Source organism: Bombina bombina, chromosome 3 (genome assembly GCF_027579735.1).
Source record: "Bombina bombina isolate aBomBom1 chromosome 3, aBomBom1.pri, whole genome shotgun sequence".
NCBI lineage: Eukaryota > Metazoa > Chordata > Amphibia > Anura > Bombinatoridae > Bombina > Bombina bombina.
Genome location: NC_069501.1, coordinates 415,258,036 through 415,277,075, shown reverse-complemented (window position 1 = coordinate 415,277,075; position 19,040 = coordinate 415,258,036). Strand labels below are relative to the sequence as shown.

The 19,040-nt window shown below is 42.7% G+C and overlaps 1 protein-coding gene across 1 annotated transcript in view; it reads left to right on the top strand.

Annotated features, from left to right (window-relative positions):
• The window catches only part of CDK18 (cyclin dependent kinase 18), a 455,832-nt gene that overhangs the window by 253,141 nt on the left and 183,651 nt on the right, over nt 1-19,040 (top strand). The window contains exons 6-8 of the mRNA XM_053706616.1: nt 3,264-3,378; nt 7,886-7,980; nt 14,674-14,736. Of these exons, the coding sequence (XP_053562591.1) occupies nt 3,264-3,378; nt 7,886-7,980; nt 14,674-14,736 (273 nt within the window). The remainder of the gene's footprint in view (nt 1-3,263; nt 3,379-7,885; nt 7,981-14,673; nt 14,737-19,040) is intronic.

Here is a 19,040-nt window from a genome sequence, read left to right as displayed (position 1 = left end):
TTGCTCTCTCTCTCCCCTCTCTTTTGCTCTCGCTCTCCCCTCTCTTTTGCTCTTGCTCTCCCCTCTCTTTTGCTCTCTCTCTCCCCTCTCTTTAGCACTCTCTCTCCTCCTCTCTTTAGCTTTCTCTCCCCCTCTCTTTAGCTATCTCTCACCCTCTCTTTAGCTATCTCTCACCCTCTCTTTAGCTCTCTCTCCCCCTCTCTTTTGCTCTCTCTCCCCCTCTCTTTTGCTCTCTCTCCCCCTTCTCTTTTAATCTCTCCCCCTCTCTTTTGCTCTCTCTCCCCCCTCTCTTTTTCTCTCTCTCCCCCCTCTCATTTGCTCTCTCTCTCCCCTCTCATTTTTTCTCTCTCTCCCCTCTCATTTTCTCTCTCTCCCCTCTCATTTGCTCTCTCTCCCCTCTCATTTGCTCTCTCTCCCCTCTCAGTCTATGTGTTGTTAATTTTAAAAAAAATTGAACTACAGAAAAATTAAACAGCTCTTTTGCAGTTACCAAAAGTTCTAAGTCCCCCCTAACAGTAAAACCCACCACCCACCAAACCCCCCAAAATAAATAAACCTAACAATAAAAAACCTAAACTATCAATTGCCCTGAAAAGAGCATTTGTATGGGCATTATCATTAAAAGGGCATTCAGCTCTTTTGCTGCCCGTCCCTAATCTAAAAAATATATATATATATTTTAAAAAAAACTAAATTTACAGAGAATAAAAAAAATCTAATATTACAGAAAATAAAAAACCAAATTATCAAAGTTTACAAAATTAAACCTAATCCCTATGAAAATAAAAAAGCCCCCCCAAAATAAAAACACCCCCTAATCTAAGAATAAACTGCCAGTAGCACTTAAAATGGCTTTTTTGCAGGGCATTGCCCCAAGATAAACAGCTCTTATACAGAAAAAAATTCCCCCTAACAGTAAACCCCCCACCCACCAAAGCCCCAAAACAAAAGGACCTAACACTTAAAAACCTAAACTACCCATTGCCCTTAAAAGGGCATTTGTTTGGGCATTGCCCTTAAAGGGCGTTTAGCTCTTTTACTGCCCATTCCTAATCTAAATAAAACAACCCCCCCCAAAAAACCTTTAAAAAAACCTAAGTCTAACCCCCAGGTTGGTACTCACCGTTCCTGAAGTCCGACGGAGAAGGTCCTGTTCCAGGCGGTGAAGTCTTCTTCCAAGCGGCGACCTCTTCATTCTTCTTCCAGGAACAATCCGGCGCAGAGCAGAGGGTGGAGCTGAAGACTGATGACCGCGGAACTGAAAACCGGCGACCCTGGAACTGAAGACCGGCGATCCTGGAACTGAAGACCAGCGACCGCGGAGCCATGGAGCGTGGAGGATCCTCTTCGTACGATCGCCGCCGTACACTGAATAGTTAATTCAAGCTACGCGATTAAAGATGGCGTCCCTTGAATTCCTATTGGCTGATTTGATTCTTCAAATTCAAATCGGCCAATAGGATGAGAGCTACTGAAATTCTATTGACTGTTTAAATCAGCCAATATGATTTCAGTAGCTCTCATCCTATTGGCTGATTTGAATTTGAAGAATCAAATCAGCCATTAGGAATTCAAGGGACACCATCTTTAATCGCGTACCTTGAATTCACTATTCAGTGTACGGTGGCGATTGTACAAAGAGAATCCTCCATGCTCCATGGCTCCGCGGTCACCGGTCTTCAGTTTCAGGGTCGCCGGTCTTCAGTTTCAGGGTCGCCGGTCTTCAGTTTCAGGGTCGCCGGTCTTCAGTTCCAGGGTCGCCGGTCTTCAGTTCTAGGGTCGCCAGTCCTTAGCCCTGTGGTCATCGGTCTTCAGATCCGCTCTGCACTGGATGTTCCTGGAAGAAGAAAGAAGAGGTCGCCGCATGGAAGAAGACTTTACCGCCTGGAACAGGACCTTCTCAGGAACGGTGAGTACCAACCTGGGGTTTAGACTTAGGTTTTTTTCAAGGGTTTTTGGGGGGTTAGTTTTATTTAGATTAGGGATGGGAAGTAAAAGAGCTAAATGCCCTTTTAAGGGCTATGGCCAAACAAATGCCCTTTTCAGGGCAATGCGTAGCTTAAGTTTTTTAATGTTAGGTTCTTTTATTTGGGGGTTTGGTGGGTGGGGGAGTTTACTGTTAGGGGGACTTAGACTTTTTTTTCTGTAAAAGAGCTGTTTATCTTGGGGCAATGCCCTGCAAAAAGCCCTTTTAAGGGCTACTGGTAGTTTATTCTTAGCGTAGGGGGTGTTTTTATTTTGGGGGGGCTTTTTTATTTTCATAGGGATTAGGTTTAATTTTGTAAACTTTGGTAATTAGTTTTTTTTATTTTTTGTAATCTTAGCTTTTTTTGTAACTTTAGTATTTTTTAATTTTAGTTCATTTGTGTTAATTTTGGGGGTGTTAGGTTATGGGGCTTAGTAATTTAATTAGTTATTTTCGTTGTTGTTTTTGGCGCTTTAAAAGGGGTTCATTAGGTTTATTGTGGAGTTTTTGCGGTTTAGGAGTTAATAGGGTAAATATGTTTATTGCGATGTGTGATTTTTCCGGTTTAAGGGTTAATAGATTAATTATGTTTATTGCGATGAGGGGGTTTTGCGGTTTAGGGGTTAATAGGGTAATTAGGTTTATTGCGATGTGGGTTTTTTGCAGTTTAGGGGTTAATAGGGTAATTATGTTTATTGCGATGTTGGGGTTTTGCGGTTTAGGGGTTAATAGGGTAATTAGGTTTATTGCGATGTGGGTGGTTGATGGTTAAGGGATTAAGGGGTTAATTACTTTATTATTTTGCGATGTGTGGGTTTGCGGTGTATGTGTTAATACTTTGTGTGGGAGGTTCTTTTTTTTTTTTTTTTTTTTTTTAATGCTCAGTTTGCCTTCGCTGCATCCCGGTGGATTCCGAAAATGGCAGGGTGGTGAAAGAATCCACCTGGATGGAGCTTTGCTGCATCCAGGTGAATTATTTTGGCTGCATGCGCAACATTCCATTGAGGATGTATGCGCAACTGCCGACGGCGACGAATATTACAAACGCAATTATAGTATAGATAAGTAACATGTCCCTTTATGCGGACCTACCTTATAAAGGTTTGTTGTTGTTTTTTTGTTTTTTTGCACATAACTTGTGAAACATTAGAGAGGACATTGGTTGGGATTGGAAGTTATTTCTGCTCTACATACAAAAAGGCAAGTCATGTAAAGAAGAGTTTTGCAATTCCAGGTGTGGAATAGTGAGGAAGAAAGTGTTATCAAAGTATCCACTGAATATCCCTTGTACTTGCAGGGGACTTATGCTACTGTATTCAAAGGACGCAGCAAACTAACAGAGAACCTAGTGGCCCTGAAAGAGATCAGGCTGGAGCATGAAGAAGGAGCCCCCTGCACAGCCATCCGAGAAGGTACAGTGCTGTGTTGGAGGGAGAGAGGACAAATAGAGAGTGTAAGAGAGGAGCCAGATAGGTGCTATGTTTGATTTAGAGAGGACAAAGAGAGACTGTAAGAGAGGAGCCAGATGGGGGCTGTGTTAGATGGAGAGAGGACAAAGAGAGAGTGTAACAGAGGAGCCAGATAGGTGCTATGTTTGATTTAGAGAGGACAAAGAGAGAGCGTAAGAGAGGAGCCAGATGGGGGCTGTGTTAGATGGAGAGAGGACAAAGAGAGAGTGTAAGAGAGGAGCCAGATAGGTTATATGTTAGATTGAGAGAGGACAAAGAGAGAGTGTAAGAGAGGAGCCAGATAGGTGCTGTGTTAGATGGAGAGAGGACAAAGAGAGAGAGTGTAAGAGAGGAGCCAGATAGGTTATATGTTAGATTGAGAGAGGACAAAGAGAGAGTGTAAGAGAGGAGCCAGATGGGGGCTTTGTTAGATGGAGAGAGGACAAAGAGAGAGTGTAACAGAGGAGCCAGATAGGTGCTGTGTTAGATGGAGAGAGGACAAAGAGAGAGAGTGTAAGAGAGGAGCCAGATAGGTTATATGTTAGATTGAGAGAGGACAAAGAGAGAGTGTAAGAGAGGAGCCAGATGGGGGCTTTGTTAGATGGAGAGAGGACAAAGAGAGAGTGTAACAGAGGAGCCAGATAGGTGCTCTGTTAGATGGAGAGAGGACAAAGAGAGAGTGTAAGAGAGGAGCCAGATAGGTTATATGTTAGATTGAGAGAGGACAAAGAGAGAGTGTAAGAGAGGAGCCAGATGGGGGCTGTGTTAGATGGAGAGAGGACAAAGAGAGAGTGTAAGAGAGGAGCCAGATAGGTTATATGTTAGATTGAGAGAGGACAAAGGGAAGGTGTAAGAAGAGAGCCAGATAGGTGTTGTGTTAGATGGAGAGAGGACAAAGAGAGAGTGTAACAGAGGAGCCAGATGGGGGCTGTGTTAGATGGAGAGAGGAAAAAGAGAGAGTGTAACAGAGGAGCCAGATAGGTGCTGTGTTAGATGGAGAGAGGACAAAGAGAGAGTGTAACAGAGGAGCCAGATAGGTGCTGTGTTAGATGGAGAGAGGACAAAGAGAGAGTGTAACAGAGGAGCCAGATAGGTGCTGTGTTAGATGGAGAGAGGACAAAGAGAGAGTGTAACAGAGGAGCCAGATAGGTGCTGTGTTAGATGGAGAGAGGACAAAGAGAGAGTGTAACAGAGGAGCCAGATAGGTGCTGTGTTAGATGGAGAGAGGACAAAGAGAGAGTGTAACAGAGGAGCCAGATAGGTGCTGTGTTAGATGGAGAGAGGACAAAGAGAGAGTGTAACAGAGGAGCCAGATAGGTGCTGTGTTAGATGGAGAGAGGACAAAGAGAGAGTGTAACAGAGGAGCCAGATGGGGGCTGTGTTAGATGGAGAGAGGACAAAGAGAGAGTGTAAGAGAGGAGCCAGATAGGTCTGTTAGATGGAGAGAGGACAAAGAGAGAGTGTAAGAGAGGAGCCAGATGGGGGCTGTGTTAGATGGAGAGAGGACAAAGAGAGAGTGTAACAGAGGAGCCAGATAGGTGCTGTGTTAGATGGAGAGAGGACAAAGAGAGAGTGTAAGAGAGGAGCCAGATAGGTTATATGTTAGATTGAGAGAGGACAAAGAGAGAGTGTAAGAGAGGAGCCAGATGGGGGCTGTGTTAGATGGAGAGAGGGCAAAGAAAGAGTGTAAGAGAGGAGCCAGATAGGTGCTATGTTTGATTTAGAGAGGACAAAGGGAAGGTGTAAGAAGAGAGCCAGATAGGTGTTATGTTAGATGGAGAGAGGACAAAGAGAGAGTGTAACAGAGGAGCCAGATGGGGGCTGTGTTAGATGGAGAGAGGACAAAGAGAGAGTGTAACAGAGGAGCCAGATAGGTGCTGTGTTAGATGGAGAGAGGACAAAGAGAGAGTGTAACAGAGGAGCCAGATAGGTGCTGTGTTAGATGGAGAGAGGACAAAGAGAGAGTGTAACAGAGGAGCCAGATAGGTGCTGTGTTAGATGGAGAGAGGACAAAGAGAGAGTGTAACAGAGGAGCCAGATAGGTGCTGTGTTAGATGGAGAGAGGACAAAGAGAGAGTGTAACAGAGGAGCCAGATGGGGGCTGTGTTAGATGGAGAGAGGACAAAGAGAGAGTGTAAGAGAGGAGCCAGATAGGTCTGTTAGATGGAGAGAGGACAAAGAGAGAGTGTAAGAGAGGAGCCAGATGGGGGCTGTGTTAGATGGAGAGAGGACAAAGAGAGAGTGTAACAGAGGAGCCAGATAGGTGCTGTGTTAGATGGAGAGAGGACAAAGAGAGAGTGTAAGAGAGGAGCCAGATAGGTTATATGTTAGATGGAGAGAGGACAAAGAGAGAGTGTAAGAGAGGAGCCAGATGGGGGCTGTGTTAGATGGAGAGAGGACAAAGAGAGAGTGTAACAGAGGAGCCAGATAGGTGCTGTGTTAGATGGAGAGAGGACAAAGAGAGAGTGTAAGAGAGGAGCCAGATAGGTTATATGTTAGATTGAGAGAGGACAAAGAGAGAGTGTAAGAGAGGAGCCAGATGGGGGCTGTGTTAGATGGAGAGAGGGCAAAGAAAGAGTGTAAGAGAGGAGCCAGATAGGTGCTATGTTTGATTTAGAGAGGACAAAGGGAAGGTGTAAGAAGAGAGCCAGATAGGTGTTATGTTAGATGGAGAGAGGACAAAGAGAGAGTGTAACAGAGGAGCCAGATGGGGGCTGTGTTAGATGGAGAGAGGAAAAAGAGAGAGTGTAACAGAGGAGCCAGATAGGTGCTGTATTAGATGGAGAGAGGACAAAGAGAGAGTGTAACAGAGGAGCCAGATAGGTGCTCTGTTAGATGGAGAGAGGACAAAGAGAGGGTGTAACAGAGGAGCCAGATAGGTGCTGTGTTAGATGGAGAGAGGACAAAGAGAGAGTGTAACAGAGGAGCCAGATAGGTGCTGTGTTAGATGGAGAGAGGACAAAGAGAGAGCGTAACAGAGGAGCCAGATAGGCGCTCTGTTAGATGGAGAGAGGACAAAGAGAGAGTGTAACAGAGGAACCAGATGGGGCTGTGTTAGATGGAGAGAGGACAAAGAGAGAGTGTAACAGAGGAGCCAGATAGGCGCTCTGTTAGATGGAGAGAGGACAAAGAGAGAGTGTAACAGAGGAACCAGATGGGGGCTGTGTTAGATGGAGAGAATAAAAAGAGAGAGTGTAACAGAGGAGCCAGATAGGTGCTGTGTTAGATGGAGAGAGGACAAAAAGAGAGTGTAACAGAGGAGCCAGATGGGGGCTGTGTTAGATGGAGAGAGGACAAAGAGAGAGTGTAACAGAGGAGCCAGGTGGGGGCTGTGTTAGATGGAGAGAGGACAAAGAGAGAGTGTAACAGAGGAGCCAGATAGGTGCTGTGTTAGATGGAGAGAGGACAAAGAGAGAGTGTAACAGAGGAGCCAGATAGGTGCTCTGTTAGATGGAGAGAGGACAAAGAGAGGGTGTAACAGAGGAGCCAGATAGGTGCTGTGTTAGATGGAGAGAGGACAAAGAGAGAGTGTAACAGAGGAACCAGATAGGTGCTGTGTTAGATGGAGAGAGGACAAAGAGAGAGGATAAGAAAGGAAGCTAGGCAGGTACTGTGTTAGAGGGAGAATAAAGGGAAAGGGTGAGAGATGACCCAGGCAGGTACTGTTCTAAAGGAAGATTAAAGGGAAAAGGTGAGAGATGGCCCAGGCAGGTACTGTTCTAAAGGAAGATTAAAGGGAAAGGGTGAGAGATGACCCAGGCAGGTACTGTTCTAAAGGAAGATTAAAGGGAAAGGGTGAGAGATGGCCCAGGCAGGTACTGTGTTAGTGGTAGGGAGGACAAAGGGAGAGAGATAACAAGATGGCTTTTAAGGACACATGCGTGGGAAGTTTCAGTGAGTCGTGATATTTAACAGATATAAATTTGATTACAGGTAAAAGCATTAGTCATGCTGACAATAGTAATCAACCTTAACTTCTAGCATTAAACACATCAAAACAGATGCAGGCTTATTTCCTCTTCACATAGTAGTTACACTACTCAGGCTTTCTTTAATATAAAATAAGCATATAGACAGCAAGCAAACATTTATTTTACACTAATTCAGTTTACTTTACATCACTGAGGGCTGTATCACCTTGGTAACCAATGGGTTAAGGATACTGCTACACATTACTGCAATGTAATTGTGTAATTTTTTTTCCTAACCCTGGACAGCTCTAACAAAGGGGCAATATGAAGAGGTTTGGATTTTATTCAAGGTATTTAAAAGGCTGGTTTAGCAAAAGACAGCTAAAGAAGGAATAGAAAAGAATAAAATATATGAAGCAGTAGGTAGCTGCATATTTAGTCATATAGAAACATATAAGGTGGAAAGGCGCATATAAGAAGCCAGGATCTCATTACTGGAAGAAATGTAATAGCATCACTGCATCATTTTATTCTGAATTCAGGATTCTTTCCTTCTCTAGTGTCCCTTCTGAAGAAGTTGAAGCATGCCAACATTGTAACACTGCATGACATCATCTACACAGAACACTCGCTCACCCTTGTCTTTGAGTACCTGGTAAGATAAGGATACTGTGCACATGCGCATCTGTTTTCATTTCTCCTTCACATGCATTTGTATTACCTCTCCCACGTTTAGACATCATTTTTGTAACAAGTTTCCAACATAAGTATTTATTTCTTTACTTTCACATCACTTTTATCAGAATTTATTTCTAAAACACCAATATACTCTACAAAGCTGTAACATTTGGTTTATGAGTAAATTAAAGGGACCCTCAAGTCAAAATGAACTATTATGATTGAGAAAGAGCATGCAGTTTTAAGACACTTTCCATTATCAAATTTTGCACAGTCTTTTTATATTCACACTTTCTAGGAAACAAGATCCTACTGAGCATGTGCACAAGCTCACAGGGTATACATATACGTCTGTGATTGGCTGATGTCTGTCACATGATACAGGGTGCAGGAAAACAGAATTTATGTTTACCTGATAAATTACTTTCTCCAACGGTGTGTCCGGTCCACGGCGTCATCCTTACTTGTGGGATATTCTCTTCCCCAACAGGAAATGGCAAAGAGCCCAGCAAAGCTGGTCACATGATCCCTCCTAGGCTCCGCCTACCCCAGTCATTCGACCGACGTTAAGGAGGAATATTTGCATAGGAGAAACCATATGGTACCGTGGTGACTGTAGTTAAAGAAAATAAATTATCAGACCTGATTAAAAAAACCAGGGCGGGCCGTGGACCGGACACACCGTTGGAGAAAGTAATTTATCAGGTAAACATAAATTCTGTTTTCTCCAACATAGGTGTGTCCGGTCCACGGCGTCATCCTTACTTGTGGGAACCAATACCAAAGCTTTAGGACACGGATGAAGGGAGGGAGCAAATCAGGTCACCTAAATGGAAGGCACCACAGCTTGCAAAACCTTTCTCCCAAAAATAGCCTCAGAAGAAGCAAAAGTATCAAACTTGTAAAATTTGGTAAAAGTGTGCAGTGAAGACCAAGTCGCTGCCCTACATATCTGATCAACAGAAGCCTCGTTCTTGAAGGCCCATGTGGAAGCCACAGCCCTAGTGGAATGAGCTGTGATTCTTTCGGGAGGCTGCCGTCCGGCAGTCTCGTAAGCCAATCTGATGATGCTTTTAATCCAAAAAGAGAGAGAGGTAGAAGTTGCTTTTTGACCTCTCCGTTTACCGGAATAAACAACAAACAAGGAAGATGTTTGTCTAAAATCCTTTGTAGCATCTAAATAGAATTTTAGAGCGCGAACAACATCCAAATTGTGCAACAAACGTTCCTTCTTTGAAACTGGTTTCGGACATAGAGAAGGTACGATAATCTCCTGGTTAATGTTTTTGTTAGAAACAACTTTTGGAAGAAAACCAGGTTTAGTACGTAAAACCACCTTATCTGCATGGAACACCAGATAAGGAGGAGAACACTGCAGAGCAGATAATTCTGAAACTCTTCTAGCAGAAGAAATTGCAACTAAAAACAAAACTTTCCAAGATAATAACTTAATATCAACGGAATGCAAGGGTTCAAACGGAACCCCCTGAAGAACTGAAAGAACTAAATTGAGACTCCAAGGAGGAGTCAAAGGTTTGTAAACAGGCTTAATTCTAACCAGAGCCTGAACAAAGGCTTGAACATCTGGCACAGCGGCCAGCTTTTTGTGAAGTAACACAGACAAGGCAGAAATCTGTCCCTTCAGGGAACTTGCAGATAATCCTTTTTCCAATCCTTCTTGAAGGAAGGATAGAATCCTAGGAATCTTAACCTTGTCCCAAGGGAATCCTTTAGATTCACACCAACAGATATATTTTTTCCAAATTTTGTGGTAAATCTTTCTAGTTACAGGCTTTCTGGCCTGAACAAGAGTATCGATAACAGAATCTGAGAACCCTCGCTTCGATAAGATCAAGCGTTCAATCTCCAAGCAGTCAGCTGGAGTGAAACCAGATTCGGATGTTCGAACGGACCCTGAACAAGAAGGTCTCGTCTCAAAGGTAGCTTCCAAGGAGGAGCCGATGACATATTCACCAGATCTGCATACCAAGTCCTGCGTGGCCACGCAGGAGCTATCAAGATCACCGACGCCCTCTCCTGATTGATCCTGGCTACCAGCCTGGGGATGAGAGGAAACGGCGGGAACACATAAGCTAGTTTGAAGGTCCAAGGTGCTACTAGTGCATCCACTAGAGCCGCCTTGGGATCCCTGGATCTGGACCCGTAGCAAGGAACTTTGAAGTTCTGACGAGAGGCCATCAGATCCATGTCTGGAATGCCCCACAGCTGAGTGACTTGGGCAAAGATTTCCGGATGGAGTTCCCACTCCCCCGGATGCAATGTCTGACGACTCAGAAAATCCGCTTCCCAATTTTCCACTCCTGGGATGTGGATAGCAGACAGGTGGCAGGAGTGAGACTCCGCCCATAGAATGATTTTGGTCACTTCTTCCATCGCCAGGGAACTCCTTGTTCCCCCCTGATGGTTGATGTACGCAACAGTTGTCATGTTGTCTGATTGAAACCGTATGAACTTGGCCCTCGCTAGCTGAGGCCAAGCCTTGAGAGCATTGAATATCGCTCTCAGTTCCAGAATATTTATCGGTAGAAGAGATTCTTCCCGAGACCAAAGACCCTGAGCTTTCAGGGATCCCCAGACCGCGCCCCAGCCCATCAGACTGGCGTCGGTCGTGACAATGACCCACTCTGGTCTGCGGAATGTCATCCCTCGTGACAGGTTGTCCAGGGACAGCCACCAACGGAGTGAGTCTCTGGTCTTCTGATTTACTTGTATCTTCGGAGACAAGTCTGTATAGTCCCCATTCCACTGACTGAGCATGCACAGTTGTAATGGTCTTAGATGAATGCGTGCAAAAGGAACTATGTCCATTGCCGCTACCATCAACCCGATCACTTCCATGCACTGAGCTATGGAAGGAAGAGGAACGGAATGAAGTATCCGACAAGAGTCTAGAAGTTTTGTTTTTCTGGCCTCTGTCAGAAAAATCCTCATTTCTAAGGAGTCTATTATTGTTCCCAAGAAGGGAACCCTTGTTGACGGAGATAGAGAACTCTTTTCCACGTTCACTTTCCATCCGTGAGATCTGAGAAAGGCCAGGACAATGTCCGTGTGAGCCTTTGCTTGAGGAAGGGACGACGCTTGAATCAGAATGTCGTCCAAGTAAGGTACTACAGCAATGCCCCTTGGTCTTAGCACAGCTAGAAGGGACCCTAGTACCTTTGTGAAAATCCTTGGAGCAGTGGCTAATCCGAAAGGAAGCGCCACGAACTGGTAATGTTTGTCCAGGAATGCGAACCTCAGGAACCGATGATGTTCCTTGTGGATAGGAATATGTAGATACGCATCCTTTAAATCCACCGTGGTCAAGGATTGACCTTCCTGGATGGAAGGAAGAATAGTTCGAATGGTTTCCATCTTGAACGATGGAACCTTGAGAAACTTGTTTAAGATCTTGAGATCTAAGATTGGTCTGAACGTTCCCTCTTTTTTGGGAACTATAAACAGATTGGAGTAGAACCCCATCCCTTGTTCTCTTAATGGAACGGGATGAATCACTCCCATTTTTAACAGGTCTTCTACACAATGTAAGAATGCCTGTCTTTTTATGTGGTCTGAAGACAACTGAGACCTGTGGAACCTCCCCCTTGGGGGAAGTCCCTTGAATTCCAGAAGATAACCTTGGGAGACTATTTCTAGCGCCCAAGGATCCAGAACATCTCTTGCCCAAGCCTGAGCGAAGAGAGAGAGTCTGCCCCCCACCAGATCCGGTCCCGGATCGGGGGCCAACATTTCATGCTGTCTTGGTAGCAGTGGCAGGTTTCTTGGCCTGCTTTCCCTTGTTCCAGCCTTGCATTGGTCTCCAAGCTGGCTTGGCTTGAGAAGTATTACCCTCTTGCTTAGAGGACGTAGCACCTTGGGCTGGTCCGTTTCTACGAAAGGGACGAAAATTAGGTTTATTTTTTGCCTTGAAAGGCCGATCCTGAGGAAGGGCTGTTAAGTAGCTTGTTCTTGGAAGACGCATCAGCCGACCAAGATTTCAACCAAAGCGCTCTGCGCGCCACAATAGCAAACCCAGAATTCTTAGCCGCTAACCTAGCCAATTGCAAAGTGGCGTCTAGGGTGAAAGAATTAGCCAATTTGAGAGCATTGATTCTGTCCATAATCTCCTCATAAGGAGGAGAATCACTGTCGACCGCCTTTATCAGCTCATCGAACCAGAAACATGCGGCTGTAGCGACAGGGACAATGCATGAAATTGGTTGTAGAAGGTAACCCTGCTGAACAAACATCTTTTTAAGCAAACCTTCTAATTTTTTATCCATAGGATCTTTGAAAGCACAACTATCCTCTATGGGTATAGTGGTGCGTTTGTTTAAAGTGGAAACCGCTCCCTCGACCTTGGGGACTGTCTGCCATAAGTCCTTTCTGGGGTCGACCATAGGAAACAATTTTTTAAATATGGGGGGAGGGACGAAAGGAATACCGGGCCTTTCCCATTCTTTATTAACAATGTCCGCCACCCGCTTGGGTATAGGAAAAGCTTCTGGGAGCCCCGGCACCTCTAGGAACTTGTCCATTTTACATAGTTTCTCTGGGATGACCAACTTGTCACAATCATCCAGAGTGGATAATACCTCCTTAAGCAGAATGCGGAGATGTTCCAACTTAAATTTAAAAGCAATCACATCAGGTTCAGCTTGTTGAGAAATGTTCCCTGAATCAGTAATTTCTCCCTCAGACAAAACCTCCCTGGCCCCATCAGACTGAGTTAGAGGCCCTTCAGAAATATTAATATCAGCGTCGTCATGCTCTTCAGTATCTAAAACAGAGCAGTCGCGCTTACGCTGATAAGTGTTCATTTTGGCTAAAATGTTTTTGACAGAATTATCCATTACAGCCGTTAATTGTTGCATAGTAAGGAGTATTGGCGCGCTAGATGTACTAGGGGCCTCCTGAGTGGGCAAGACTCGTGTAGACGAAGGAGGGAATGATGCAGTACCATGCTTACTCCCCTCACTTGAGGAATCATCTTGGGCATCATTGTCATTGTCACATAAATCACATTTATTTAAATGAATAGGAATTCTGGCTTCCCCACATTCAGAACACAGTCTATCTGGTAGTTCAGACATGTTAAACAGGCATAAACTTGATAACAAAGTACAAAAAACGTTTTAAAATAAAACCGTTACTGTCACTTTAAATTTTAAACTGAACACACTTTTTTACTGCAAATGCGAAAAAACATGAAGGAATTGTTCAAAATTCACCAAATTTTCACCACAGTGTCTTAAAGCCTTAAAAGTATTGCACACCAAATTTGGAAGCTTTAACCCTTAAAATAACGGAACCGGAGCCGTTTTGAACTTTAACCCCTTTACAGTCCCTGGTATCTGCTTTGCTGAGACCCAACCAAGCCCCAAGGGGAATACGATACCAAATGACGCCTTCAGAAAGTCTTTTCTAAGTATCCGAGCTCCTCTCACATGCGACTGCATGCCATGCCTCTCAAAAACAAGTGCGCAACACCGGCGCGAAAATGAGGCTCTGCCTATGCTTTGGGAAAGCCCCTAAAGAATAAGGTGTCTAAAACAGTGCCTGCCGATATTATTATATCAAAATACCCAGATAAAATGATTCCTCAAGGCTAAATATGTGTTAATAATCAATCGATTTAGCCCAAAAAAAGTCTACAGTCTTAATAAGCCCTTTTTGAAGCCCTTATTTACAATCGTAATAAACATGGCTTACCGGATCCCATAGGGAAAATGACAGCTTCCAGCATTACATCGTCTTGTTAGAATGTGTCATACCTCAAGCAGCAAGAGACTGCTCACTGTTCCCCCAACTGAAGTTAATTGCTCTCAACAGTCCTGTGTGGAACAGCCATGGATTTTAGTGACGGTTGCTAAAATCATTTTCCTCATACAAACAGAAATCTTCATCTCTTTTCTGTTTCTGAGTAAATAGTACATACCAGCACTATTTCAAAATAACAAACTCTTGATTGAATAATAAAAACTACAGTTAAACACTAAAAAACTCTAAGCCATCTCCGTGGAGATGTTGCCTGTACAACGGCAAAGAGAATGACTGGGGTAGGCGGAGCCTAGGAGGGATCATGTGACCAGCTTTGCTGGGCTCTTTGCCATTTCCTGTTGGGGAAGAGAATATCCCACAAGTAAGGATGACGCCGTGGACCGGACACACCTATGTTGGAGAAAAAGGGAGAAAAAATAAATTTGTCAGAAAACAAAATCTGTGTGTAAAGTGTAGCTGTTTTTTAATATTTTCCTACAGGCCAGAAAAAAAGAACCAGTATCAAATTTTGCACAGTCTTATTATATGCACACTTCCTGGGGAACAAACACCTACTGAGCGTGTGCACAAACTCACAGGGTATACATATACAAGTCTGTGATTGGCTGATGTCTGTCACATGATACAGGGGGCCGGAAAATGGGAGAAAAAATAAATTTGTCTTAAAAAACATCTACTGCTTATTTGAAATTCAGAGTAGGTGTTAAATCATTGTCTTTTTATTATGTACTTGTTAATTATGGAATTCTTCTACATTTAGTGGTCCTTTAAATTGAACAGACCTCTTTTATATGTTTTTTATGATACTAATGTTGATAATTACATTTGTTTCTGTAAATTCAGAAATAATCTAATCTCCATAAATCTTTATTTTCTACTCTCTTCACAGGACAGTGACCTAAAACAGTATTTGGATAACTGTGGAAATCTCATGTGCATGCACAATGTCAAGGTAAGCAGCAGGACGGAATCATTTTGCACCTTTTTTGAACTTATTCAAATATTATTTTTTTCAATGGTCTAGAAAAACTGAATAATTGTGTTGCGTTGTACTATCTGTCTAAAAGCTCATTATTATATTTTCCTACAATACAGGAATGTCTTTGTTTGTATTCTCCAGTCTTTGTTTCCTATCACTATTAGCAACAAGGCACTCAATACATTTGCACCTGATTGGTGGGGTAAAAATGAAACTACTCTGTAAAGTAGAACAAGTGTAGAAACAAGAAATGTTAAGAGGCTACACAATGTGTTGCGTTTAGGTTTTATGCTCTCATAGGAAAATGAGAAATCAGTTATATTCAATTGCTGACAACCACTAATTAACTGAATGAAACAACGCCGATCAGCTGTAATGGAGGCAGTAGATATCTGGGAACAGAGGGTTCAGTGATTAATAACCCAGCACTTTCATGACCTGCAAAGAAGTTTATGGGGCCAATTTATGAAAGTGCGAGCGGACATGATGAGCTGTCAGCATTTATCATTGCACAAGCAGTTTTTGTGAACTGCTTGTGCAATACCTCCCACTGCAGATTTGCATCCAATCGGCCACTAGCAGGGGGTGTCAATCAGCCCGATCGTATAGGACCGGGCGGATTGATGTCCACAGCCTCAGAGCAGGCACACAATGTTATAAAGCAGTGGTCTTTAGACCGCGGCTTCATAACTGCTGTTTCCGGCGAACCTGAAGGCTCACGCGGAAACAGGGGCATCAAGCTCCATTCGGAGCTTGATAATTCGACCCCTAAGAATCGTGCTGACACTAGCGAAGCATCAGCAATCAGAAAACTATCATCTCCAGCAAATACAGAGCTCTGAGACATCATCAGCGCAAGTGTGCATAACTCCCTTAGCTCCGCGAAATACATAACAGATCTCCCCACGTGGTGATCAGGTCTGGAAAACTCCCGTTGCATTTGACTACCTGTGAGAGAAGGAACGACACAAAGATAACCCCACATTTTCGCTCCTTAGCTCCACATATATTGTATGCAGCGGCACACTTACAACCACTGAACAATGCAGAGGAACGGAAATACACCAACAAGCCAAGTAAGGAGATACCGTCACCAGAGGAGGTTCGATCTATTGCTAAAGGAGGCAAGATTAGGAAAGTACCATCCTAGATGTCACGATCCAGACATTAAGGGAAACTTCGCACTCACAGTTGGGTCTTATTAAGATCATCTATCCAATGCAATCATTCTCAGCCAAGATGATGTGTGAGCTCATTTCAAAACCCTGCAAATAAAATCCTGCAAAAAAGAGCTGGCATAGGGTGAGGTAATTATGGGAAAAGGACAGATCTGAAGTGTCTACCAAACGATTCCTTTATAAGTCCAAAAATTAGACAATTTTCAATGTCCCCTAAACATATCCTTTATTATGAACTACCCTGGACACTCTTTGTATATGGTTATTTATATTTATAATAGATAAGACTAAATCCTTCTACTATACTCCCCAAATCCCAAACACAGAAGCAAGATGATATTATTAGTGTATATATTTTGTTTGAGTTACCTATATATATTTATGTTAATTATCAGATGGTGTAGTTATGCTTCTTATTCAACCACTCTTTAAATAGACTTGTCAGATAAGTTACGTTAAGAAGTAGATTGGAACTAACATAATTGGGTCAGAGCCTGTTTGTGTCTCGCTTAATACCCTTTCTCCTCTCTAACTTGTTGATTCAATCAAGTCGACGTGCTTCCAGCGGCTGAGGCAGCACGCTCGCATTATTCTAAAGGAGATTATACATATTTTATTTTGTTAAATTAAGACCATAAGGAGAGATCCGACATATACAAACATATATACAGGCGTATGACCCGCAATCTAGAATTTTAGTACTCAGAATTCCAACACATTTAAGACAGGATTCCACCATATAAGCCTTGCATACAATATCCACTGGGCAATCAAACAAAAGTGAATGTTTCAGCTAACATACCACTGATAATATAATTTTCCTCCAGTTTGTTATATGCGTGATAAATATCTGTCAAGTTATGGATACCAGATCTGCTGTTGGGATTTTATATACTATATTGGATTTTATCTAAGGTGTATACAAGGGTTACAACCTCTCTCAGTAATCTTAGCAAAGGGCCAAGTAATTATTGGCGCAGAATTATACTTATTACTTTTAAAGGGATAGTAAACTCCAAAATTGTCTTTTATGATTCAGATAGAACATACAATTTTAAACAACTTTCCAATTTAATTCTATTATCAAATATTCTTCATTCTCTTGTTATCCATTGCTGAAGGGACAGCATTGCACTACTGACAGGGAGCTGAAAATGTCTATTTAGCCAATCACAAGAGACAAATGTGTGCAGGCACCAATTAGCAGCAGCTCCCACTAGTGTATGATATGTGCGTATTCATTTTTTAACAAGGGATACTAAGAGAACAAAGCACATTTTAAAATAGAAGTGAATTTAAAAGTGTCTTAAAATCACCGGCTCTATCTGAATCATGCAAGCTTAATTTTGACTTTCCAATCCCTTTAACTCTGCTCTCGAAAAGTAGCTCCCTGATCCCCTCCATACAGCCTGTTCCAGGGACATGATCTTATATAAATGACAGTACTCTGCTCCCTTAACTCCTTTCAACTTATAAGACTTAATCTATACCCTCCTATTATATTTATTGTGTTACTGTTATTAGTTCCACAAAATTCAACTTGACTTTAAGCATGAGTGGCCTTTTATCTCAAAGCTGGTTTTAAGATGTGCATATTTCTAAAGTCAGCAACTCATTTTACATATTTTATATTACCTACTATATCTCTTATCACAAGTTGTATTATAGCTCATCAGGGCCTCAAAGCACTTTCAATTTACATAACGATTTCTTCTTGGTTTGAACCCATACTAATTGAATACAAGAAGTTTACAACATCACTATATCTGAAGGTTGGACTATAATGTAACAGATAACAAAACTATGCATCTTAGAGGAAACAATGCCAATCCACACCCATAATTAGACATTTGGGGTTAATAGTCCCTAATTTGTAAATCCATTCTGCTTCTTTTTGGAATAACAGTTTTTCTCTGTCACCTCCTTTTCTGAGTGGGGGAATGAGGTCTATTAGCATAAAGTGTAGAGCTTTCACAGTGTGTTCAGGCTGTAAGAAGTGTCTGGCCACTGGTTGGTCACTCTTGCCCTTATCAAGTGTAGTCCGTATTGCACTTTGATAGTTTGCCATGCGTTTCTTTATGTCGTCAGAAGTTTTCCCAGTATAGAAAAGGCCACAAATGCAACTAAGCATATAAATCACAAACTTTGTAGTGCATGTAAGGTGGTGTTTGATTTTAAAGCGTTGATTAGTATGGGGGTGTCTAAAGCTCCCACCCTGGATCATAGAGTGGCACGTGGTACAACTCGAAAAGAGCCCAATTTGGAGGGTCTGATTCTTACGTCCACGCTATAGCTGTTAAATGGATCAGTTTTCATGAGAATGTCCTTCAGATTTCTCCCCCATTTGTATCTAACTCTTGGGGGTCCCAAAGTCCCTAAAGAGGAGATTATCATCAGATTTCACAATGTTCCAATTCTCTTTCAAAGTTGATCCCAGTGTTCTTGTCTGTGGTGAAAATGTGGTTGTAAAGTTTACTCTTTGTTGCATTTTATGCAGTTCAACACCTGTCCTTGGAGTTTCCAGGTTGTCACTCATTGATTCTCTGGTAATTATCTCATTACGGTAACCCCTCTTGGCAAATTTCAGTTCCATCTCATCTAATTCCATCTCATCTAATTGTTTTAAACATCTCTCTTCAGAGGCGTTGTTCCGTACGACCCTGAGCATTTGTGCTTTTGGGATGGCCTTGATGAGTGATTGTGGGTGGCAGCTCTTAGTGTGTAAAATGGAATTACAATCTGTTTCTTTCTTAAATAATGTAGTTCCCAGAGATGTTCCTTCTTTGAAGATTGAGAATCTAGGAAGTCAATCTGTTGTCTGCTTGCTATGACTTTCAGTTTGACTGGGCATGAGGATGTGTTGATGTTATTCGTCCACTCATTCAAATCATCCATAGAGTCTCTCCATATCAGGAGGATATCATCTATACACCTCTTGTAATGAATAATGTGCCCCTGTTCATAGACCCTTAGTGTCTCCTCTTCTATATATTCTATAAAGACGTTTGCAAATGTGGGGCCATGTTCAAACCTATGGCTGTTCCTGTCAGCTGTAAGTAAAAGCAATCTTGAAATACTTGTATTTAAGGCTAATAGTCA